The sequence below is a fragment of the Archocentrus centrarchus genome (genome assembly GCF_007364275.1).
Source record: "Archocentrus centrarchus isolate MPI-CPG fArcCen1 chromosome 18 unlocalized genomic scaffold, fArcCen1 scaffold_23_ctg1, whole genome shotgun sequence".
NCBI lineage: Eukaryota > Metazoa > Chordata > Actinopteri > Cichliformes > Cichlidae > Archocentrus > Archocentrus centrarchus.
Window position 1 is genome coordinate 6,086,323 of NW_022060145.1, and position 26,311 is coordinate 6,112,633.

At 41.4% G+C, this 26,311-nt stretch overlaps 3 protein-coding genes across 3 annotated transcripts; 1 reads left to right on the plus strand and 2 right to left on the minus strand.

Moving 5' to 3' along the window:
* The first annotated feature begins 599 nt into the window (after positions 1-599).
* Positions 600-9,439, plus strand: etnppl (ethanolamine-phosphate phospho-lyase). The gene is made up of 14 exons (XM_030722730.1): positions 600-764; positions 1,378-1,574; positions 2,043-2,161; positions 2,435-2,594; positions 3,664-3,738; positions 3,940-4,033; positions 5,567-5,683; positions 6,392-6,474; positions 6,551-6,776; positions 7,310-7,464; positions 7,847-7,936; positions 8,644-8,774; positions 8,889-8,959; positions 9,071-9,439. The coding sequence occupies exons 2-14, from the start codon at positions 1,516-1,518 to the stop codon at positions 9,170-9,172; spliced, it is 1,482 nt and encodes a 493-aa protein (XP_030578590.1). The 5' UTR covers positions 600-764; positions 1,378-1,515; the 3' UTR covers positions 9,173-9,439.
* Positions 9,440-13,607: 4,168 nt separating this feature from the next.
* Positions 13,608-15,381, minus strand: ostc (oligosaccharyltransferase complex subunit). The gene is made up of 4 exons (XM_030722637.1): positions 15,168-15,381; positions 14,664-14,757; positions 14,389-14,586; positions 13,608-14,218 (listed from the first exon to the last, which is right to left on the minus strand). The coding sequence occupies exons 1-4, from the start codon at positions 15,304-15,306 to the stop codon at positions 14,200-14,202; spliced, it is 450 nt and encodes a 149-aa protein (XP_030578497.1). The 5' UTR covers positions 15,307-15,381; the 3' UTR covers positions 13,608-14,199.
* A 1,466-nt stretch (positions 15,382-16,847) lies between these two features.
* Positions 16,848-19,753, minus strand: rpl34 (ribosomal protein L34). Its single transcript, XM_030722654.1, has 5 exons — positions 19,665-19,753; positions 19,183-19,254; positions 18,853-18,952; positions 17,168-17,271; positions 16,848-16,977 (listed from the first exon to the last, which is right to left on the minus strand). The coding sequence occupies exons 2-5, from the start codon at positions 19,245-19,247 to the stop codon at positions 16,893-16,895; spliced, it is 354 nt and encodes a 117-aa protein (XP_030578514.1). The 5' UTR covers positions 19,248-19,254; positions 19,665-19,753; the 3' UTR covers positions 16,848-16,892.
* Between the last annotated feature and the right edge of the window lie 6,558 nt (positions 19,754-26,311).

A 26,311-nucleotide genomic window follows, 5' to 3' on the forward strand; every position in this document is an offset into this window, starting at 1 on the left:
TTTTCGCCTACCTCGGGTGAAAAATCTGCCCCCTTTGTAATACATTTCCAATTACATGTGATCCATAAGTCGGATGAGTTTAGGCTAAAGCCCTCCTCAGCTCATGTCCGCTCACCTCCAGGCACCGGCTCGTTCATGCACAACTGCACACACTAACAACGACTGGAGATCGCTTTAGTGTCTAGATCAGTTCATTTCACTGTAGACAATCATGGCAGCGCAGGAAGCAAGCTTAAGTTACAAACTCAAACTAACAAGCAAAAATATGAGATTATAAAATTTGCAAAAGCAAATCAAAAGATGAAGCAGAAGCAATTGCAGCGAAATTCGATATTAGACCCCAAGAATCGGATTTTATCTGACTTACACTTGAGACGGATTTCTTTTTTTCGGATGAAATTCTATAGGGCATCTGAACCCGACTGAGAAGATTTCTACTGTATGCATGATTTTGAGGTGTATCTTATTTTGAAGGCATGTTTAAAGTTACCATGGCGTCCAGAGAGCGTTGTGGTGTATTTATCCGCCACACCTTAAAAGCCGGTCCGTGGAAACATTTTCTAACACTAAACCGGTCCGTGGCTCAAAAAAGGTTGGGGACCACTGGTGTAAAGCACACCACCACTGGACTCTGGACTGACGAATCACACAATCACTCCATCCGGCAATCTGGTGGATGAGTCTGGGTTTAGCGGTTGCCATGAGAAGGATACCTGTCTGACTGCATTGTGTCGAGTGTGAAGTTTGGTGGAGCGGTGGTCACGGTATGGGATTGTTTTTCAGGAGTACCAATGAAAAAAATCTCTTAATGCTTCAGCGTGCCAAGGTCTTTTGGACAATTTCAGGCTCCCAACTTTGTGGGAAATGTAACCGTGACTGATGAGTCTCAATTTCTGTGATGTTTTGGATGGTAGGGTCAGAATTTGGCATAAACGACATGGATCTATCTGGATCTATGCAATGCAACTGCATAATCTTTTTATTGAATGGATGAACGTTACATGCGTGCTCTCTTCATTTTGCAATGTTGCTCTAAACAAGTAAATTATTTACTGGTGTTTAATTCATTACAAACAAACTGACCTTAATGCAGGATCAGGTGCAGCAAACTGCCATATTAGTTCACGCCTAAACTGACTGCATCATGTACACATGAACAAAAAAATTTTTTTTTAACCAGTGGATTAATTCAGTACATTCCTACTCGTTCTCATACTGAAACTGAAACCTTTTAAATGTGTAACGGCATCGGCATCGACCTGGAAAGATTGCTGTTTACAAGTTGTTGCATTTTTAATGTTTGAAACTTTTAGCCATGAATGTGTAGGTTAGCGTGTGAAGTCTGAGCACTTTTGGCCACTTTCACTTTCCATACAGGATCGCAGCTGAGGAGAGCGGCGCCAGCTGCGGTACAGTTGAGCAATTGCGCGCGCGCGTGCGAGCGCGCGTATAAAGCAGGTCCGTTTCGGCTCGAGCAGATGTTCCTCGAGCTTTTTCCAGCTGGACTACATCAAGATGTCTGCTGAGAGATTTGAGAAAAAGGAGACGATAGACCTGAGGAAGAGGTACATCGGGTAAGATAATTGCTCTTATTCCACAGCAACAAGTTTCTACATTTTTAGATTAGATTCAATTTACTGTCATTGCTTATGTCACAAGGACAAAGCAACGAAATGCAGAATGTGAATGTGACAGTCGTCAAAAGATTTATGTTACTGAAAAAAAAGTTTCTTTATGTGAGCTGTAAGGAGTCCATTTTTTACAGAGGACATAAACTTTGTTTATAAGGAAATTTCAAGAATGTCTGTGACATTTATTGTATTTGTAGATAAAATAATGCAATTCAGTTTTGATGATGCACTGCATTAACTGTAAACAACAGTAGTTCGTTTGTGTGCAAATTAAACAGTTGAGAATTTTAGTGTCGGGTCTATGACTCATAATCTTTTTATGAATCTTTTTACAACATAAAAACCCATAGATGACCCAGAGTTTAGGCACACTTTCTGCATTTGCCGCTATTCATTTTTGCTCCGCTGCAGGCCATCTTGTAAGATTTTCTTCAGCCACGACCCAATCAAGATTGTACAAGCCAAAGGCCAGTATATGTATGATGAAAATGGACAGCGCTACTTGGACTGCATTAACAATGTGGCTCATGGTAAACACACGTACAGTGGTATATACAGCAACTACACAGAAACAAAGCAGGAAGTGTTAGAAATAACACTCTGATGGTGTCACTTACACCAAAACAGCAAAACAAGCTTATTATACTTGATGACACAGGGATGAAAGAGTGCTGTCCTAAATCAGCACTCTTTCATTATGTGCCTGATCATGTTTTTCTTTGACCACAAACTACAACCAAATGAGTGTGTCTCTCTTCTTTGGGGGGGTGTCAGGAATTCTAATTCTTTCTTCCCTTTCTCAGTGGGCCACTGTCACCCAGATGTGGTGAAGGCAGGAGCTCAGCAGATGGAACTACTCAACACCAACTCACGCTTCCTGCATGACAATCTTGTCCTGTATGCCCAGAGGCTGCAGGCCACACTGCCCGACAAACTGGCTGTTTGTTACTTTGTCAACTCTGGGTAGGTTTACATGTTTTCATGAAACGACAAAAGGCGACATGGGGGAAGATAAGCCAGGCGTGTTTTATTCTTGGGTGTGGATCAGTGGGAGGCATAGTGAAGGCAGATAATGAGAGAGACTTTGATGATTACAGGAGATGTTGCATGCGGTGAACATGAGCGATAAAGTCCTGCCGCAAATTACTGTGACTCTCAAAGCACTGTAAATTATAAGATTGCAGTAGTGCAGGCTGAAGTGCAAACATATAGTCCTGTCAGTGTAATCAAGAAGCCTGTATGAGTAGAGGACTCACTCAAATGCAGAGGATCGGATCGCACAGTTTTATAGCTTTCTATTTGTTTAGATTTTCATATAGATATAGATGCTACATTACTGACAACAGTACTATTGTTAGTCTGCTTAGCAGCTCACTGAAAGTTGAGAAAACCAAAGTTTCACGGTGACCTATTTACACCCCTTGCTGCAATTAAGAACAAGAATTATCCGCTCCAGGGCAATAACGCTGTAGATAGTAATCCATATACACACAGACAGTATTTATCAGCCTTTATCACTCAGACAGGGAAATAAATGTGACATAACACAGACATTGTTAAGATGCGTGCAGGAGTATAAAAGTGCACCTGTGTGCAGCCAGACTTGGTTACAGCACACAGTGGCCCAAAGTATGTGCACACTGCCATGCACACACTTCTGTGTGTTTTTTAGAAGTCTGGGACAGTCTCTGGTTTGGCTTCCTTACTTCCAACGCTGAGAGCTCTTCGAGCTAAACAGCCAGAGGCACCGAGTCTCAGACAATAACAGACAACTGGGGCAAAGATAGCACAATAGGTTCATTCTTGCTTGAACTGATGAAAATGGCTTCATGTGATGTCAGAGAGGTGAGGAAATCCTAGAGCTCTCCATGCATAGCCAGGTTTTTGCACATAGGTGCTAACCTTGGATACCCTCAAAGTGGAAACTGAAACAGCAAACCGCTGCTTACGTTCAAGTGATATCAGTAGCTTAACCTGTGTATTTTGTGGTGACTGAGTAACTCAAAGTAACCCTTGCCTGTTTGAACTTCAGCTCTGAAGCCAACGACCTGGCCCTCCGACTAGCATGGCAATACACAGGCCACAAAGATATCATCACTTTGGAAAAGTAAGTGCTGCAGTAACGCAGTCGTTCTATAAAATCACCCACCTCTGCCAGATCAATATGTATTGGTGATAATGAGCTGGTAAAAGTCTTACTTTTTAGTGGTTTGTGCACCATGTGGTGAGAGCAGCTTTGTCTTCATGTGTCAGTGTTTTAATTGAATTGACTGCTTTGGTCCACAGTCTGTGTTTTCTTTGTTTGCAGTGCGTACCATGGCCACGTCTCATCACTCATTGACATCAGTCCATATAAGTTCCACCAGCTGTCAGACGCTGAGCAGAATCAATTTGTCCACGTGGTGAGTGTTTTTTCTCGCCTCAGCTGCCCGCATGCACACTATTAAAACACCATAACTCAGCTTGCTCTGCTGGGCTTCAGCAGCCTACTGAGTGTCCAGCATGCACACGTGTGTGTGTGTGTGTGTGTGTGTGTGTGTGTGTGTGTGTGTGTGTGTGTGTGTGTGTGTGTGTGTGTGTGTAGATACGAGAGAACCTGAATGAGACACAAAAATAGAATAGATTCAACAAGACCAAAGTGCCAAAGTGACTCTGTAAGACAGAAGCTTGTTGTTGGTGTCAAGTTGTAGCTTTAGTGGAACACAGTGAGAAGAATGGCAGTACAGAAAAGCAGATTATTAACCAAAAAAGCCCAGTCCTGCAGTGACACACACACACACACACACAAACACACACACAGAGGTCATTGTACCTCCAAATTTTTAGATTCATTTGTTCTTCTTTTTTGAGGGTCCTGTGACAAAATGCGCCAAAACTATTCATCCAGAGTCTTTATTTAAGTTTTCCACAGTCTCCTCTGTCCTTTTGGAACACTAGTGTAGTTTGATATGTCAACTTGTGGAATACTGATCTCTTGTTTCACGCCAAAGGCCGTGCAGTTCTTTCTGCTCACACAAGCTTGCATAGTTTGTTCATGATAATAGACACCAAGGAATCAAACTGTGGATTATCTTGTGTGCCATATCAGTAGCTGACTGATATTTCTCCTTGTTCTGCTTAGGCTGTGCAGGACATGTAAACACAAATACAACAGAATTTGTGCTGTCACAGATTTCCACAAATTTGTCTGCACATGCCTACACAAATCTGGATGGGTCAGTGTAGCCAAATGTGTCACCACATACTGGACAGGAATTTTAAATTCTACTTGTTAGAACACTCAGATATCTTAGAGTATTTTCAGGATGATCATCTTTAACACATTCACATTGAAGATGGTTTAATTTCATATATATATATGTTACACTCCATGCAATGGGGAATTGTGTTGTGGAGCAATTTAGGTTGAAAAAAAAGACAAGTGGCTAGGTAAGGGGATAGTAGTGCTCAGTGATAAAACTCGAAGTTTAAAATAAAGGAAAGGAAAGGAACCACTCGCTCAGCTAAGTAGGAAAGACATTCACATATTTGATCTCCAGGGATCAAATATCATATCTAGCTCATATAAAATGTTGTTAGAAGACCAGCAGCTTCTCTCTTCAATAACATTTTTAAGCCACACAACAAACTACTAGCTAGTTTTCATTAAAATGAGTTCTCCTGTGACCTGAACAACACCGGTCTCCCACTCACTGAGTACTTGCTTTTGTGTGACCATCCATCCATCCATTCATCCATTCTCTTCCGCTTATCCTGTTCAGGGTTACGGGGGTGGGGTGGAAGAGCCTATCCCTGCTGCCATAGGGCTTTTTATAATAGGTCATTTAGCCACTTGCCACTTGGTGTGCTGTATACTTAAAATCCAATTAGAATGAAAGAATATTAAGGATTTGTCAGTACCTTTGAGGAATGTAACTACTTCTTGTTCCCTGCAGGCTCCAAGTCCAGATGTGTACAGAGGCAAATACAGAGCGGACCACCCCGATCCTGCCAAAGCGTATGCAGATGAAGTCAAAGATATAATAAACAAAGCCAACAAGAAAGGACGCAAGGTACAGTTAATGAGAGCAAAAATATTTGTCTATCAATCCCAGGAAAATCATGAAAGTTGTGCAGTGTTATAGAGTTGGTATACAAATGCAATGGTATGATTATAGGACTGTGATATTAAGCATGGACACAGATGCTTCTAAAGCAGCATGGACCACAGTGTCTGTATAATTTAAACTCAAACGTTCGTCACAGTGAAGTCTGAATTGTTTAATGTCAGTTCCTCAGGAATGAATACACTTTACTCAATCAGCACTCATTAGATTTTTCCATTCAGCCCTCTTTCACAGTTTCTCCTGATTCCCAGCTTCAGATCCTTCCTTGAGTGTGACTACCAAGTTTCCAAGCTTGTTGACCTTTAATATCCACGTCAGTGGATATAATCATATGTCTAGTAATGCCAAGTAGCAAGAAGGACAACACTTTTAGAAGTTTCTGATGAAAGTTTAAGCTGAACTGCAGCTTAAGACTCCAGTTCTTTTTGAGACACTGGAGAGCTATAGGTAACATACATTGTTATACTATGCTGATGGTACATGTGGCTATCAAGAGATTGTCAAGAAGTTTTAATTTTCACCACAGTGACCTCCTGTAACAGCCAACTGAAAAGTGGAGCTGAATGAAGAGCTATGGGTCAAAGATGACAGGACGTCTCCTCTTGTTTTTCTCTTTATCCGGCTTTAACTCGGCATGTTTGTTCTCTTGTGCAGATTGCTGGTTTTATTGCTGAGTCACTGCAGAGCTGTGGAGGGCAGGTCATTCCCCCCGTGGGTTACTTTCAGCAAGTGGCACAGTATGTACCCAAGAAATCACACTCCTGACAGCCTGAGCCTACTTCTGCACCCGCTGATTTCTCTGCTCCTCTGCAGACATGTACGCGAGGCAGGGGGCGTTTTTATTGCTGATGAAGTCCAAGTGGGCTTTGGTAGAGTGGGCTCCCATTTTTGGGCCTTCCAGCTTCAGGGAGAGGACTTTGTGCCTGACATTGTCACGATGGGAAAGCCCATTGGCAATGGCCACCCTATGTCATGTGTTGTCACGACCAAAGAGGTGGCTGAGGCCTTCATGTCATCTGGGATGGAGTACTTCAATACAGTAAGAACATTATGTAGTGTAATAAACAGCTGTGCAAGTGATACTTTTGTTTTGTATACTTTTTGTATACTTTTGTATACTAAAAGTTGAAGACATGGTTTAATATAAAAGATACAAAAGCAGAATACAGAAGATTGGATCTTTGACATATTTTTCTACAGTTTCCAAGCACATCCACACATCTGTTTTCCCCCTGATGTGGAAAATATGCTCCATTCAGGCCAGCTTTTTTCTTCCATTGAGAGTCTCAAACTGTAGTGATTTCCTGTGAAAGAAAAAAAAAAGAGTTCTCGATGTGTTTTTGGTCAGAAAATACATTAGTTGAGTTTCTCTTTTGATTTGTAATCCTCCATTTGATTTTTGATCTGTTATCAGCCACACGAAAAAAAAAAAATCCATATAGGTATGTGATTAACATAGAGTATCAAAACCTTTATGGATTGTAGGGTGTAGCAGATTTGCTTTTTGATGAGACATGGCAACCTGATCTTGGTGTCATCCTTCCTCTGTCTGTTGCTTAACTGTGTTCTCAGTTTGGTGGTAATCCAGTGTCATGCGCCATTGGTCTGGCCGTCCTGGACGTGATTGAGAAAGAGGATCTGCAGGGTAAAGCGCTGCGTGTGGGGCAATACCTCACCAGTCTGCTGGAGAAGCAGAAAGAGAAGCATCTGCTGATCGGAGATATCAGGTGCGCTTACGCAGCATGTGACACCGTGCAACAGCTGATAAGCTGTCCGTGTACTTTAGAACTAATCCTGCAGCGCTGCTACATCAGACACTTTTTAATACCAGAGTATTTCAAAGTTGTGTTCCTGTAAATCCTGGCCCAACACATCTGAGTGGCTTCACAGTGAAACGTTTTTAAGCTGTGAAACTTTTTTTAAGCACTGCTCTTGCAGCGAGGTATTTGTAGTCAAGCTTTATGGGTGATTATCCATGACGCATTTTCCTTGGTTTTCGCTCTCCTGTTTAATTCTACCATTGAGAACAACATGTGTCCCTGAAAATGATTTTAGAAAAAAAATGTAAAATGAATATCTTAAAAAGCCAGATGGTGTCACATCCTGCAGGGGCCGTGGTCTCTTTGTTGGCGTGGAGCTCGTGAGGGATAGGTTGAAGCTCACTCCTGCTACAGCGGAGGCACAGGAAGTCATATATAGGTGAGTTTGTGTGGCACGGCAGTAACTGTGATTGTAAACCATACTGTGATTGTATGGTTTTACTCCAAGTGGCCTAGCTTCCTTCCATGGTCCAAAGACATGCTTGTTAGGGTAATTAGCTGTAGGTGTGTCTATGAGAGTGAGAGTGTGTGGTTCTCTGTCTGTCTGGTGACCTGTCCAGGGTTTACCGCACCTTTCAAACAATGAAAGTTGAGAGACTCCAGCCCTGTCCTTGTGGCAGCAGAGCTGTCTAAATCTAGGCTTAGGCAATAAAATATACTGATTGAGGTTTAGGTGCTAAAAGCTACTTGGCTGGGGGGGGATTGAAATACGTCCCCTCACAACATTAACACTGTAGGTAGAAAAATGATGTGTTTGGAGTGGCAGACCCGTATTCGTATCATTAATGTTATAACTGATGCATGTCAGAGTGTTGACAAAGGACATCTTCAAGGTAACTGAGACAAGTTCGTGGCTTTGACAGATATAACAGATATTTTGGCAGTTTTTTACAACAGGAAAAGCCCATGTATAATAAACAACAGCAATTAAAGCTGCATCCAATCAGGGTGCCTTACCTGTTAATATTATGACTTCTACCTCTGCTGCTTTTACTGCTATAGGTCAGAAAATGTGCTGTGAGAAATACCTTTATATTACTCAATAGCAACAGAGTGCTAAATGATTGATACTTTGATACTTCCCAGGTTAAAGGAACAGTACATTCTTCTTAGTGCCGATGGACCTCATCGCAATGTGCTCAAATTTAAGCCCCCAATGTGCTTCACTACAGAAGATGCTGACCTGGTCGTGGAGAAAATTGACATTATTCTCACAGGTATTTCCTTTTTATTGTCTTTGCGGCTTGTGTGTATTTGAAAGGATCAAAGTGTGCAGCAACAGACTAGTAAACTCTTAGCAATACAGTGTGTGTTAATATGTCTGTTTCCAGAACTGGAGGAAGCATTAGGCCTGAAGCTGAATAACACATTGATTCTAGAAAAAGGAGGCAATAAAAGGAAGGTAAGTTTGACTTTGCTGCATATCAAAAAGTTTTTTTTTTTGTTTTTTTTTTAATTTTCTGTCATTGATTTTCATTTTGACTTCATTTGTTCACAATTTTTTTATCTGAAGCTGCCTGCTGATGAAAACGGACACGGCGGTGTGTTACACAGCAAAGGAAGCTGTCAAGGGTCTCCTCAACAAATCAACCAAAACAAAAACCTCAAGAAATAAAGCTGCCTGTGAACAAACACTAGGCCTCTGACATAAACTGATAAAGGCAGTATAAACTTTGGTGGCACAACTCTAGAAGGAAATGAGCCTTAGAACGTAATTTAATGAAAAAAAAAAATACTAATATATTGTGTATATACACCATTCAGGCACAACATTATGACCACCTGCCTAATACCATACACATACTGTATACTGTATGTCTATGCCTAATACTGTATCCGGTTGTTAAGTGATGACGTAGAATTCCATTTCCAGGTCCAAACTGTCACGTGATCAATATGCCACAATGCTGTACCCCTGGTTGTTTTAACTGATCCGATTTGAAAAAAACACACTCAGCTGCCATTTTAACGATGAGAAAGAGAAGCAGAAATGGCTGCAGTTGATAAGGTATGTTACAATCATCTTTAATAGTGAACAGTCAATGGTTATGCCATTGCTGTTTATTTAGGAGCATTTGGACCCGGATATGACGTCAGACTTAACAGTCCTGACCCACTGAGGCATTATGACCACCTACATAATACTGTATTCACCCCTTTGCCAAAAAAGCCCTGAACTGTCCAGGTATGGACTCCACTAGACCCCTGAAGATTTGCTGTGGTATCTGTACCAAGATGTTAGCAACAGGTCCTTTAAAGTCATTTAAGTTGTGAGGTGAGGCCGCCATTGATTGGACTTCGTTGTCCTGCACATTCCACAGATGATCGACTGGATTGAGATCTGGAGATTTTGGAGGCCAAGTCAACACCCCGAACTTGTTGTTGTGTTACTCAAACCATTCTTGAACCATTTTTGCTTTGTGGCAGGGCACATTATCCTGCTGAAAGAGCCCATAGCCATCAGGGAATATCACTTCCATGAAAGGATGTATACGGTCTGCAGCGATGCTTAGGTAGGTGGTACTTGTCAAAATAACACCCACATGGATGGCAGGACCCAAAGTTTCCCAGCAGAACACTGCCCAAAGCATCACACTGCCTCTGCTGGCTTCCCTTCTTCCCATAGTGCATCCTGGTGCCAGGTGTTCCCCAGGTAAGCAACGAACATGCACACGGCCATCCACGCAATGTAAAACAAAACGTGATTCATCAGAACGGGCCACCTGCTTCCATTGCTCCGTGGTCCAGTTCTGATGCTCACGTGCCCACTGTTGATGCTTTCATCGGGTGACGGGTCAGCATGGGCACCCTGGCTGGTCTGCAGCTATGCAGCCCCATATGCAACAAACTGTGATGCACTGTATTCTGACACCTTTCTATCAGAACCAGCATGAACTTTTTCTGCAGTTTGAACTACAGTAGCTCGTCTGTTGGATCGGACCACACGGGCCAGCCATCACTGCCCACGTGCATGAGAGAGGCTTGGGCGCCCATAACCCTGTTTGCTGGTTCACCACTGCTCCTTCCTTGGACCATTTTTGATAGATACAACTGCAGACTGGGAACACCCCACAAGATCTGCAGTTTTGGACATACTCTGATCCAGTTGTCTAGCCATCACAGTTTGGCCCTTGTCAAACTCACTTAAATCCTTATGCTTGCCCATTTTTCCTGCTTGTAACACATCGACTTTGAGGACAAAATGGTCACTTGCTCCCTAATATATCCCACCCACTAACAGGTGCCATGATGAAGGGATAATCAGTGTTATCCACTTCACCAGTCAGTGGTCATAATGTTATGCCTGATTGGTGTATTAGATTGCGCTATCTTCTCAGGTATTTTTTCTTAATATTTGCATAATAACATGTGTAGCATGTTTTTGACTTGCTGCATAAAAATTTACTTAATTATGTGAATGTTGGAAAACGTATAAATGTTTATAATCATTATGCTTTTATTATGCTAAACTTCTGGGTTTTTTTGTTTCCATCCATCCATTCATTCACTTCCGCTTATCCTGTTCAGGGTCATGGGGGGGGCTGGAGCCTATCCCAGCTGACATAGGGCGAGAGGCAGGGTACACTGTACAGGTCGCCAGCTTGTTGCAGGGCCAACACAGAGAGACAGACAACATCCACACTCACATTCATGCCTACGGGCAATTTAGAGTTTCCTAACCCCAGTAGGTGCATGTCTTTGGACTGTGGGAGGAAACCGGAGTACCCGGAGAAAACCCACGCAGACACGGGGAGAACATGCAAACTCCACACAGATAGAGGAAGGGCGAATCAAACCCAGGCCTTCCAGATGGTATTCTAACTGTGAGGCAGCAGTGCTAACCACCGTGCTGCCAGGGTTTGTTTGTATTTTTGGCCACAGCGGCTTTTATCTGCAGTGGAGGGAGACAGGAAATGGGGGAAAGATACAGGGGAAGCCACGCTGGCAAACTGGCGACAGGCTGGGACTCGAGCTTGCGCCGCAGCGCTGCATGTGTATGTGTTCGCCGGCTTCACCACTAAGCCACCCATAAACTTCTGTTTTTAACTCTTAGTCATGTGCTGTGTGAGGATGTTTGCCTGAAAGAATGTGTAACTGTATTGTGTGCTGACCTCGATGAAATGAACACAGCATTCTGGGGAAGAGCAGCAGGCCCAAAAAGATAATCACTTGGAGCATGTGTGTTTATTGTTATCATGCCTCCTCCCAGCACCTGTCTGTACAGCTGATTGGTGTATGACAGTAAATCACAGCAAAAGAATACACCAACAGTCTTAACAGGGACTGCCGGAGTGAGCCATTTTGCATTGTTTCTCACCAAAATGTAAAGGCTCCCGTGCACATAAATAAATCTTTCATTGTTCTTTATTCTGACTGCTGTGTGTGTGTGTGTGTGTGTGTGTGTGTTTCTGGACTTTGATAATTTTTCTAACAGTGAGTTAGCATGGTACATAAGTCTTATATTTTTAGTAAAATGTTCACGATATCAGCGAATCAGAAATGAATACATTAAAATATGTATATATCAAAATATGCATCAGTATCCTCCTGTGCATTTAGCATTAAACTACAGCTTTACTTGTATAGGTCATTACATGTTTTACAGTGAAATAATTAGACTGTATTAAATAAAATACTGTATGTAGTATCTGGTTGCTATAAAAGGGGATTCCTGACCCAAAGATGGAGAAGCTCTTCTTCAAAGACACAGAAAATAATAAAGTGAAAAGTTGATGTACTGTGTATACACCTGCATAGGATCTTTGTTTTATTGAGCCTCAACCAAACATAGTCATTGTTTGACAAGTCTGCAATTATTTACCAATGCTCCCATTTTCCTTATTACCAGATACTAAACTGGGTTCCAAAAATGAGTGTATTACTTGCATGTTAGGAGTTCTCATATAGAAAGTGATTCATTTGCGGTGCAGAGGGAAAACATTGTTCGTAAAAGACAATAAAGGTGTTCTCTCAGGCTCGGGATGCAAAGAGTTGGCTGAAGTCCAATATGACAAGGATGAGAGGATCCACAGGGACCCACTCAACATGCAGAGTGGGAGAGAGGTGCTACCAGCAACCCCCCCAAGGAATAAAAGGAAAATGAGCCGCTGCAACATTTGGTAGGACCAAGTCATAGCAGTGCAACTTGGGCATATAGGTGTGACCTGTATTACCATGTGTACTCACATGATGATTTCATTATGAACTGTATAATTTCCTTCTGTGAGACATGCCCTATTGATCTTCTCAATATGAGAAGACAATGTGTTCTTCAGGAGTATACAAAAATGAGTGATTTGCAGCATTATCTGGAGGCAAAAGGCAAAGCACTGCTAATAGTGGAGGAAACATGAATCATCCTGGCCAAAGCCTTGTGCTGGTTTATTTAGTGCTAGGCATCTGTAGAACAGAACGATCATTATTCACAGGTAGGGATGATCAGTCTGTTTCTTCCTCCTTGAAAATATAAAGAGCTGCAAAACCCCATTACCAGAAGGCAATATGCTATATGCAGTACAGAACCGCAATATTTATAATATCTCTGCAGGACCATGCAGCAGATCTGATTTTGAACTTAAGGCAAAATTGCACACCAAAAAAAAAAAAAAAAAAATCACATCTGTATTTATGTTAAATTAAAAAATGCAATCACAAGTATTGCCTTTTTATAGCGCTGCCTTGGATTGCAGATGAAAATTAGCCTGTATGGCTAAATCTGGCATGTTTACATGATGAATTTGAGCCCTCATGTAATGTGCATGGATTGTTAAGCATAATATGCATTGTCCCTTTTAGGTTCAGAAAACACTATTGCCTGATGATCCGATGATGCCACCTTCTGGAGAGAAAATGAAATATTCAATATTTCTCAGACACCACAATTGGCTCTTGATGCAAACTTGAGTGCAACAGTCTTCTCAAAAGTAATGACTTTTTATCAAATCAAAGAATTTCAGAGTCAGAAGAAAAAAAAAAAAAGAAGATTTTTCCCGATGTCTTGTCCTATTAAAACATTAAGGAACTATTTCAACAGTTCATAACAACAGAAAGAAGGTGTGAAAATGTTTATTTCACCATCTTGTACAAAAATGCAACTGTGACTGGTTTGAGGCCTTCAAGGTTTAAAGTTTTCTATACAAAAACGTACATCTGAAATATTACTCAGACACCCATGTAAGTGGTTCACACAGTGCTCATCCTAATTATAAACTGGTGACTGCATCCATCAGTGTTCACCAACTTCCTTTCCATTTTTCTTCTCCAGATCCATTTCCCCTTCTTGACAGAACATCTGCTTGCTTTTATCAAGGGCGCATGGCAAAATCAGTAATGATGCTGTGCCGTCATGATGAGTTTATGTGGCAGAGAGTTGAATTTAAGCAAAAGTCTGGTAAAGACCTTCTGCTGCACCAGCTTCATGGGAAATTTAGAGAAAACTGGAAAGGAAGTTCCAAAACAAAGATATAACCAATGTAACTGTCAGTGTAGTTTGGTCAAATTTTTTTCAGCAAGGTCAGTGCTTTCAGTTCTTAATTGTTGCTGATGAAGGGTTGACTGTATCCATAATTTAACAGAACTGCATGTAAGCTTCCCACATATTTAATATGGTCTTCTTCTGAATCGGCTAGAGAAACTGTGAGTTTAGCCCATGAGATATCCCCTGAAAAGACAAAAGACAAAATAATACAAACTTGGACAACAATTATAAAAAACACATTTCTCAGTACTGCAATCAACAACTCAGTCTCTCGTTTAGTCGACTTTGTAAGCTCAGATTGGAATGACAAATATTTGGCATGGATATGGATCTGAATATGAGTTTTCACTTACGGCAGCTTCATGCGCATGAAGACTCTGGCCATGAAGAAGCTGAGGAGCACACTGACAAATCCAATGAAAAGCAGTAGGAAGCGGTTGAGTTTGGGAATGTTGGGTGCATTGGAGCGGTCCAGGATTATAAAGCCCAGGCCTCCCATTGTGAAGAGGAAGCTGGATGCTAGTCCTTCCATAATGTACTGGCCATTTACTCTGGAAAACAAATAACCAGGATTCAGCTTCAAGCCAATTCTTTAGATCACGTTTAATGCCAATAATCTTACACACACCTGTATGCCAAGAAGGCAACTGGCCGCTGGTGTCCGTGCTCATCAGTCATTGAACCCACACTTGGTGGCTCAACAATGACATCGTAGATGATACCTGTACAGTGGTTGGAGACAAGAAGCTTTAATTCACAATGAATTAAGACCACAGATAATTACAACAAAGCACTAAGTATTTAAAGAATAAAAAGTTTAAGATAAGGTCTGATTGAACAGGCAGCAGATAATGCTCACAAGATAAGTGATCTACAACTCCTGCAAGATGAAGATAAAGCAAACCAGCAGACCTTCTTCAGGTAGTTTCAGCTATGCTAGTTTCTCTCTTTTGTTGTTTTGTGATATAATACACGCTGTTTTACAAGTGCAACAAAAAAAAAACTGAAAATCTAACAGAGCACATAACTGTGTATTAGCGTTAAATACTTTGCTGATACAACAAATACAACATCCACTAGCATTAACCGGCTAGCCATTAGGCTTTTACGTTAGCTTAGCAGGACCATTTACCTCCAGTGATGAGAAAGTAGGACACGATAACGATCGCATATACAGTCATAGCCGACGGCATGTGCAGCCATGACGGCTTCTTCAGTTTTATGTTGGGACATTCAAGCACAACAAACGGTATACTGTATAAAGTCTCCATAGCGCATGAATATATTTCCAAATCACCACTGGACAGCTTCTCTCCGCCGCTGGATGCGCAGGCGCAGACACTTGGTCGACGTGTCCCGGAAGTACTATAATTTTTTTTCTCCAAACATGCTGTTGTTAACATTTTTAATCGTGACTTTTGAGTCATTAGCTTGAAAAGCATATTGTAGTTGTATTTATATTATCCCAATGTTCAGTAAAAAAAAATTAATTAAATAAATGCATGTTTTGGGTGAGGTTTTTACGGTGTCGTGTCTTAAAGCGACAGTAACATTTCAGAGGGTTTGAAAACGTCCATCGTCAGTTTATTAATAAACCTTACCAACAAGCTCCTTTTTAACCGGCTTCATTCATTTTACAGATAGGATACACTGTAGTGCATTTAACAGGTCACCTTTAATTGGTTAAAGCTTATGTTTTTATTTTTCCTTTCACTGTGAAAGGCAGCATGATCCTGCTTTATGGTTTTCATTCAAGTATTTAATCTTTTTGAGTTCATCCTTCATAGGAAGTTGCAGAGGACCAGTTATAATTTACTTGGTGTTGTATGTACTAAGAGTAAGCACCCTTTTAGGAAACATGCATATTGAAACGATTGCTTTCTTTACTATGACTGACACCTATGCAGTTATTGGATTTTTGCAGTCATGCATTTTTTGGCATGTAAAACGCAGACAGGAAGTGCCTCTAAAAGCTGACTGGCCTCCCTGACTCCCTCCCAGGGTGCTGCTTATCTTACAGTGCCCAACACTGCTGAATCACAGCATGAATTGGTGGTTGGAAACAGCCACATTTATTCAAATTCTTCATTTTAGTGCAGGTTCAATGTAGCTGGTACATTTTGATGCTGAAATGCTTGTACAATTAAGGTTTTTGGCTTTTACTCAAATGATCACAATATTAAATTATGAAGTTAACAGTTGATGCTAAAACATTTTTCAGGTTCTTCTCATGCAGTGCCACTTTTTACGTAGCACATCTAGATGATGGCACAGGGATGCACCTGAGCCCAAAAATTGCAGCTTTTGCAACAATGTTTTGTGCTGTACTTACTTGTGATCCAACACTCATATTGCACTTAGATGTACAGAGAAATCACAGGAAATGCAGGCAGTAATAAAAAGACTTCACACAGCTGGGACTTCAGCTGGGACCTGCCACTGGCGTATGTTAATATGTACCTACACCAGTGTCAATCCATCATAGCAGAACTGCACCTTAACATGCCACAAACACACCACCACTCCTCTGTTACCCTAAATCGATCAACAAAAATCTACTGTGGGGTTTGAGCTGAGGCACTCGCTTTATCCCCCCCACAATCCAAAGACATGTTTGTAAAGTCTCCCTGTGACAGCTCTGTGAAGGACTGTCCAGGTGACCTTTTTTATGCTTCTAACATTGTTGAGTGGCAATTTTGCGTTTGTTAAACATTTATCTAAAAGTTTATTTCAGCTGCTTACTTAATCCAACCACAGCAGATGGCTCTGCATGTGTCATCTGGCAGATTTTAAAGATAACTCACAACAGGGATTGGACTTGTTTGACATTTTTATTGTGGCAATACAAATACACAGTTTACTTTGACTTCTGGCTCTGTGCCTGTGCCTTGAGCACCTTGACAACGATCTTCTGCTCCTCAATCAGGAAAGCACGCTTGATCCTAAGAATAAAAGCAAAGTAGAGCATTTAACATAATGTGTCAGCTGTTCACAGCTTACAAAAAAAGTTTGTATTTTCAGCGCCTTCAAAACGAAGTCTGGGCAGAAACGAGGCCAACGCCCGAATCAGTCCCATTTTCTCTGCAAGAAGAGTCAGGAGATGAAGGGAAGTGCATTTTTTTTTTTTTTTACCTGTCACGCACACACTTGGCGCACATGGATCCTCCGTAGGCCCTGCTAACGTGCTTCTTGGTCTTGGAGAGCCTCATCAAAACTTGAGGTCTAACAGCGCGAATCTGTAAGAGCACACACACACAGGGCTGTTGAGAACAACAGAGTAACAAGTAATTGCACAAAGACATTTTTAGTGGTACAACCCGAGAAAAGCTTTGCCACCCACGTTAACAGTTTCTAACCTGCATGCTGAAAGCAATCAAACTGTGGCCTGTGTTTGCTTCTATATGCCAAAAGCATTCTGCTATCTTACTAACATGATTCGCTGGATTCAGACCTGCCTGCAGCGGATCACACAGCGCTGATGATACAAAGCTGTAGGGGTGAAGTGGAGCAAGAGCGGGATTGATACACACTCCTATACGAATGACGGTCACTACAGTGCTGGCAGGGCTCGAGTTTTTAATACGACCATAGAAAGATCCTGTAGTAATCTGATTTAAAACTGCAGTTGTACTACACTTTATACACCAAGCATTTTCCTGCATCGAGAAACCTCAAATTTGATCACAAGTCTGGGTTTCATTTACTGAAGAGCAGTAGCAGGGTACATTCATTTTATTTATTTATTTACTTTAAAAACGGCTAAAACACACTATGCAAATTATTCACAGGTGTTAGTGAAAACCCTTTCTGAACCAGGAAAACCCCTGAAATCATCATATTTCTAGGTATGAACACTTAGTTATAACGACCTTCCTCAACAGGTTTGTACTTTGAGGTATAAAGACTATTTATTAATAGAGGAGTGACCTTAATTTCTCCTCATATTCTGAACAGACAACCAGTAAAGCAGAAGATAATGATCCACATATCTGAGGTTGAAAACCAGAATCAAATTCAGTTCTCCAATCAGCAGTTTTCTGGCTGCGCTCACTGCAGAGGAAACTAACCAAAGGGGTATTTTTTAAACATTTTTAAGTAGCTGAATTAACATCTTATTAAAACTTACGTGCCCCTTTGAATTAAGGAACTAAAACTTTGTTCTGTAATTCCTTTTTTAACTGGATTTCAAAATTCCACATGTGGATTCCTCCAGCTGTGTCACCTCCTCGGTGTTAATTTGCAACCCATTTACTAAATTTTGAATCAAAGAGTTCTTCAGTAATTCTACAGAACTGCTTGCAGCCTGACTGTTTACAGACAGAGTGTGAGAAGTAGTACATAACCCACATTTTCCATCACTTGCCTATTAAAATAAGTGACATACACCCATAACGTTAGCAGAACCTGAACTGACATGTTGAGATCAAAAACAAACTCTGGCACCATTACAAAACCGAGGCGCTCTCTAAAACGGAGTTGGCAGGAGCCATTACACAGTGGTTACAGGGAGTGATAATGCTGTACTTAGGAATTAGACAACAGAACACACAACAACAGGTGATTTGTCTCTGTGCCTGTGAAAGCTGACATATGTAGACAAACTCAGGAGAGTTTTGTTGGTAATTTGCCTCATTGGTTCAACAGCTTCCTGCACTAATATTTTTTACTGTAACTCAACCTTATCTACTCTGGCAGTGAGGGACACCAGTATCCAAGGCCACAATACCCCCCAAATACACAAGTTTCAAAACACACATACACACAGTGTGCTGGGAAGCAGAAAAGCACCTTCCTCAGGTTACAATGGATTTACTTACTCCACGCAGTCTTCCTGGGCAGATGCCACATGCTGACTTGGGAGCCTTGCCGACCTTCTTGGTGTACAGGTACACAATACGATTACCAGGAGTCCGTGAGCTTCACAGAAGCACAAAGAGGATAGTTCAGTTTTATTGTGAGGGGCCACTCACAAAAACATAACCTCAGAGAAGAAGCACAGTATCAGATTTAGCTACTAGCTCATATCCAGCTACGGTGCCTGGGTAGCCGAACACATTTCTACATATATGTATGTGTCACAGCCAGGTTACCAGCTCTACATAAATGAGCATGCAGAAAGTTGAACAGACAACGGAGAGCTTACTTACAGTCTGGTCTTGTTGGAGGCAGTGTTGTAGGACAACCTACGGCGGTAAGTCAGGCGCTGCACCATCTTGAAGCTGAAAACAAACAATATTCAATGAGCTGTGTAACACCACTGCCATGCTAACCGCGCTAACAGTGTTTAACGATCAATTTCTTTAATGCTGGGTTACTAAACATTAACCGGCCTCGTTTAAAAGAAATATTGCCTGTAGCCAGTTTATATATTAGGGACCCATTTAAACGCTGCTGAAAGATAAGCCGGCTGCGCTCAGTATTCAGAGAGCGGCCTTTTCAGAACACAGGAGACGCTTCAAAAACTGTGCCGTTAAATCCGATTAATCATGAAATAACCGCACAGCTCAGGGCAAACAGTTCCTGTGAATATCATCTTTGCTTAAATTCGACCACATCTGCTTATTAAAACGTAGGATTACAGTCGATTTTAAACTCATAATATTTCTGAGGAAAGCAGGGACGGCCATACCTGCTGTCACCGTAACCGGAAGAGGAAGGAGTCGGGCGGATGATGGAGGTTAAACGGCCTCCATGCCGGCTGCGCTCTTGTCTGCTCCCTGCTGGTGTTTCGTTGTTACTACACGCGCACTGACACACATAAAGTGAATTATGATGTAATTACCAGCGGCACGCTGCGGAAATTAACGCTAACGATGCGTTCTTTAAACGGATTTATGTTTATAATTTGAAATGAACGTTTCATCCTGAAGGCTGCAATAAATGGAAAGCGAAAATGGAAAGCACAAAATAAAGAAAAGTGAATAAACAAAATGAAATAAAGTGATCACGGGGGACTCCTAGACTACTTAATAAATGTAATAGCAAACATATCCACAATGAGATTTTAAGAAAAATTAAATTAATCAAAAATCAGTTGAATTAAAATGGCGCACAGTATTTAATTGTATTATACATTAACACTGATTTGCAGCCTTTTACATTTCTGTTTAATATGTTATTGCAAAATGTTATATATAGAGCCATGCACAACAGTAGGCCCTCTAATGTAGCCATCATGTATACATGTACATATAGAGTGCTTTAGTTTAACGGAAAGGCAATACACTTATTATCCAGCAGATGGTAGTAGTTAGCTGACAGGTCACATGCACAGGCAGTGGTTTTTGGAATAGTAAGTCTGTCCTTCAGCTTCGTCAGTCATCATCTGGAAAAAAAAAAAAATAATAAAATGCCTTCATAGTATACAGAGTTTATTAAGAAAACATAACCAAACAGGTTTATATATCCATTCTTTCAACCGCAGTTCAGGGTCGTGGGGGTGCTGGAGCAGGTCCCAGCTGATGAAAAAGGCTTTTTTTTTTCTAATGTAATTAAAAACAAAAAAACAAAACAAAATAAAACAAAGCAAAAAAACAATATGATGTGCCTTTTGCTACCCTGCGAAACAGGAAGTGTGTAATTATGCAAAAAAACAAAAACAAACAACCCCAATTCCAAAAAATTGTGATTCTGTGTAAAATGTAAATCTTTTGTGACAGCTGTGATAGGCTCCAGCCTCCTGCAACCCTGAACTGGATAAGTAAATCCATAAAATTCAAATTAGGGGCTCCAGATCAAGATCAACAGAGCCAGTGGAGACCAGCTGACTCAATCGTTTAGATGAACAATACATGACTGAGAATTTGTGAATTAGTGTGACTCATGCTAATGTTTAAACTAACGAAGAAAGTGCCATTGTCACTCTTCAGAGAGTGACAAGTGGAACCTGTTATTTGAGTCCGGTCACAGTTTGGTCCAGACTAAAGATAACCGTCCGGGAATGTTATGGTTTGGGATGCCTTCAGTGCCTCAGTGTCTGAACAACTTGCAGATATTCATTCAACGACTGCAGAGAGTGCTTGAACTTAATGTCAGGACATTTGTCAGAAAGGAAAAGTGATGATGAAGAAGAAGAAGAAGAAGAAAAAGAACCTTTTCCAGAGGAAAACATGTTTCAACCAAACAGTGATCAGAGACTGTTGGGAAATCATGCAGAATTCCTACAGGAAGTTATTTCTGCTTATGAGAGCAGTGCTAGCATCTCAGGCCAAAGACTTACTTACTTTTTCCACTGAAGAACTTTTTCTCCACTGATTGAAAAACTTTTTTTTTTTTCTAGTGATGCTGCTCAGCACCACTATAAAATACATCACCTTCATCAGAAGTTACTGTTTCAGAGAGGATGAAAGCTTTGGCTTCTTCAAATATGTCAAAAAAAAAGTCAACAATTTCCACTGAATGCTCTTTCTTTTTCACATGACTGTACAGCATAGATGGTGAGAAAACAAAGTCCAGGTATTTGAAAGCGCGCCGTACCTGCTTGGACCTCTAAAGTTGAGAGAAATGGCTCAAAATGGCTCCCCATCAAAGCGGTGCTCTGTCACAAACAGACGTTTGCCAAGTTCAGCCAACAGATGGAGAGCTTGGCATTCTTTTACATGAAGCGTCTGGCAAAGGCAAAGATCAGTGACAGCACTCTGAAGAGTGCGCTGGCATGTTACGAGTCCATTTTTAAGGGCATAAGACTGTCTTAACTTGGGCCTCGTCCTGTGACGAGTTTCACAGTATTTCTTCCTGTCTTTGCAGACGAATGGGTAAAAAGAATTTCTTACAGTTATATTAAAGTAACAATATTAAAAATTGTAAGTTATGTAAGAAAATCACTGTAGCTCCCAGGTGCCTTTGTACTTTGTGAAGTAACTGTCCACTTCTCTCAAGAATAGCCCCCCCCCTCCTTGCTTGCCACTCACACCGCTATTGTTCTGGAACCTCCTCCTGCCGGTGACCTCTGAAGGTCGAAGCATGTTTTACATGACCTGTTAAGGCCCAACTTGATTAAGCCCAGATGTGGCGTGACCTGGGATTAACCCATTCTTCACAAGAATCGCAGTCTTTTACAAAGGATGCCAAGAAGATTTGCACCGACTCCGAGGGACACCGAGGCTCGCGCGCTGCCCAAATAATTGGTAACATCAGCAGCTGGCAGTCTGTCTTAATTTTGCCAGAAGTAATTATCCTAAAAGATTAAAAATTAAGATGTTGATCCAACAAAGCATCGGCAAACTCGTCACAATCTGAAAGGACTCGGCTCTTTACGTTTTAAAGATACCTCTGACCCCCCCCCCCCCCCCCCCCCCCCCCCCAACCCCCGTCAGTCCTGACTTCTCAAAAATGAACCATATCACCTTAAGCGCACTGGATTACGCAACCCTCTCCGACCCCCCCTCTCCACATCTCCTTGGGCCGTCTGTGTAATCTGCTGAGATTTAAACCTGCTGCTCCTGTTTAATAAATCCACTGCGATTAAAATAGGATTACAGCTCTGCTTTCGCCTTCCTAATGACATCAGGTCATGAAACATTTTTTGACTTTTTTACGTATTTATTTATTTTCAGCCGTCTGTTTTTGTTTTTTTTTACCCATCTCATTCACTCCTAACTCCTGTTTGTCAAAACCAGACAGACACTGACACCCCCCCCCCAAAAAAAAAAAAAAAAAAAAACCACACTCCCAGCAGGGTCAGTCCATCTGTGGGTCTGTTGACATAAGGATTAACCTTATAATGCAGCACACATCCTGTATCAATGCTGTGCCCCTTCACACCGTGCTTCTCAATAGCAGATAACAACCAAAGAAAATTTGCTGCACTGTCAGGTTGTTATTCGCTCAAAGCCTGATCCTTACATTGCCTGGACTGCTTTGCGGCACTCATCAGATGTCCGTGGATAGAAAGCCATGAAATATTGAAAGGCATGTTCCACTACCAAAGGTCATAAGGACACCCTGCACATGCTGCCCCCCCGCTGCTTTTAGTAATGTGACATGAGGGATAAAGAGAACAAATCAATGCGACTGTTTTTTTTTTTTGTTTTTTTTTCTTGTCCTCCTGTAGCATTGTCCCACCATTATTAAATACAGTAAGGTCACGAAAGGCAAAGATTGATTGGATTTGCTTCGGCTGACTCTCACGACCCCAGCGCTGAAATCTGTTCAAGATCATATTTCTTTCTTTAATGCAGAGTGGAGCTTCCAGTCAAATCGAAATGCTGCTGTGGAGTGTTTTCTGAAGTTTCTACTGATCGACATAAAAGGCACATGTAGGAAATTGAGTTTTTAATCATTCCATTTTTAGCATCTTGATATGCCCTTGTGCACGCTCAAGCCTATCTTGACCGTAATGCACTGATATTCTCTCTGTAGGACAGGCTCAAGTTAAACTCAAAGTGCTGAAAGATGATCATAAAAAACACTGCTTTTTTTTTTTTTTTAAGATTAAATGCCTTTCACCAGGCACAAAAACACATTTTCCCTTGTGATTGAAATGGTGCACTCAGGACTATAGCTAAGTTTGAGAGGTCACATTTTATCATTAATAAAAAAAAAAAAAAGTTTCAGTTTTCTAATTAAAAGTTGCACACAGTAGGTCTTATTAAAGCACTGTGGCAATACATGCCATATTCTTTTTAATTCTCTTACCCTTAATTTCAACCTCTTTTTTGGCCTCGTCTTCACGCTGTCTGCATCTTCTGTCTGTGTGAGTTTATTCTCTAGCGTTTTTTTTTTTTTTAACTTCCTCCGTTATTCCTTTCCCTGCCCTCATTGTTACCATCTTTGTCTTTACCTGTGCATAATTACCCCTCTGTCTGGTGTCTTAGTTTAGTCTGTGTTTTTTCCCCTCAGTCTTTGTCAGGTTGTTTGTTCTAACTAACTCGTGTTACTGAGTCTAGTCACATTCTCCTCTTGGTTCCCAGTTTACTTGGATTTCATGGCTTTCATGGCACCTTGCCTCAGTGTGCAGCACCTTTTCTTGTTTTCACTGCAGGGCATTAAAGGAGCTTTTCATTCACCACATGCCGCTCTGGCCTTGTAATTTGTCAGGTGTTTTTGGGTCTTCTTTATGAATTTTATTGCCAACATGACAATAAGAATGGCAATGTAAGTGTATCGATCAGACACCGTGTGTAGGGACTCTTTAAATTTTAACAATGTAACACTGTCACCCAAAAGGAAATCAGAAATCAAAAATTATAACCATTTAACTAACAGTTTGTATCTGGCGATGTTTTGGAGGGGGCTGTGTGAGCTGCACTGTGTGCTAACATACACCATGAAAGCAGGGTGTCACTTTGACCCAGTGGTCAAACCTGCTTGTGGATTATCATCGGTAATATGACCCCACCCCCTATTTTCAGCCAAAATGGTCTCTCCCACATTATCTTGGAACAATCTTGCTTTCATGCAGACCCTTTTCTTGGAATACATGTACTCTGCCATTTTTTATGAGTTTCGCTGATTCATTATTAACTCTCTGAGTATCTCATTGATTCCTATGTCCGTGTTGGTTAGATGCCCTCCTTTTCCTGAGGTGCAGGTGCTCTGTCCAAGCCTCTTTTTAGAGACCCGTGGTTGTGATGCGTGGGGTTATTAATATGGGGCTTTCAGCATCTAATCTGGAGCAAGTCTCTTAGAAAAAGCTTATCTTGGGACTCTCCAGTTTCACTGCTTTCCTAATCTATAAGAGAAAAAAAAAAGCTTTGGGTTTGGGATTAATGAAAGAAAATTGCTTAAAAGTGCTAATTCAATACTTTGCTTTATTCAGTTGTACTTCCCCCTTTACAGGGAAAACTTGCTTGGTTATCATCACCCCATCTACCCCCCCGCCCCCATGCCTCATTGCTGACAAATCCATACAACTATGTGGGACACAAAGGCTTGGATTTAGCTGCCAGGCCAAAGTGAGGGTAGGTTGGGTGGGCCTGGTGGAGCGGGGATGAGGGGGGTGGGGGAGGTGGCATTTCCAGGGTGGAAAATTCTGTTGTTTTTGTCACAGCACAGATTTCAGACAAATCAAAACAACTGCCACCATCGCCCTTCCTCCCCACCACAACCCAAATGACCCGTGACCAGTCATCACTTTTATGCTAGAAACGCAGCCAGATCAGGAGCGCTCGGCGCGGTGGTGTAGAGGAGAGGCATCTGTGTGTACTGCGGGACTATTGTTGAAAAAGAGCTGACAGCTTGGATAGGATCTCAACTGATAGTATTGACAAATGGAAAAACAGGCTCACAGACATTACACAGACCACCCTGAAGAAATCAAAAGCATTTAAAAAGCCTGCGCAGACTTACTGCCTTGTAGTTGTGTGTCTCCATCAACCACGTACATACTTGCCTGCCTGTTTATAGTAGAGCCAAACTGATACTGGATTTTGTTCAGGCAAGTTTTCAAAAGCAAAGAATTCCAATATCCGTATATGTTCACATTTGTACTACTATATACACTCACACACAATATGTAATATTTAAAGGGAAAATGATGAGATCATTGTTTACCTTTCCAGTACTGTTTGCTGATTTCCCAAACTTGTGACTTTGGGTGAAGACCCCGCTTGATTCTGCACCATCATCTGCTCACCTGTGATGCTACTCTACTGCATGTGCTGCAGGACTGTAAGCGTGAATGAAATAGGCTCACCATTTCCCACCAATGAGACTGACGGATGGACGGACAACCAAAAACCAGATGCCTCAGTCCAGGGCTGCTGCTGGTGTGGAAGCATAAAAATGAGTCAGCTATTGTGAGGGCCATTTGGTGTCATTCAGTCAATATTCACACCAAGTTCTCGATTTACTTTCACGCTGACCTGCGTCCAGGTTAGTGTGAACGTAAATCATGTGTTTTGACTTTTTCAGTCCATTCTCAGCATGTCATCTGCTCAAACTGTGAGATTTGTTTGAGTTCAAAGGGGGACTCCACAGATTTTGTGTCATTCTTCTATGAACTTGGAGATTCACAAGACACAGTACCTACTACTACTAGATCTGCTAACTTTGCAAACAAACCCCTCAGCAGTAAAAACTGTAATGGTTAGTAGTCACGATGCAATATACTATTGATAACATGGTGTAAGTTGAATCTCTGTGCCTCTGTGTTTCCTGTTAGGTAACAAGAAACAGCTACAGGACAGAATAGAAGTTAGCAGAGGGGGAAGTCAATGAGGTCAGTGAATCATGATTTATCATACAGCACCAGTCCATTAGTGTCACACATACTTTGTCACACTGTATAAACACACTGTATAAAGATTGTTTGTCTGTGTCAGTCCAACAGGAATT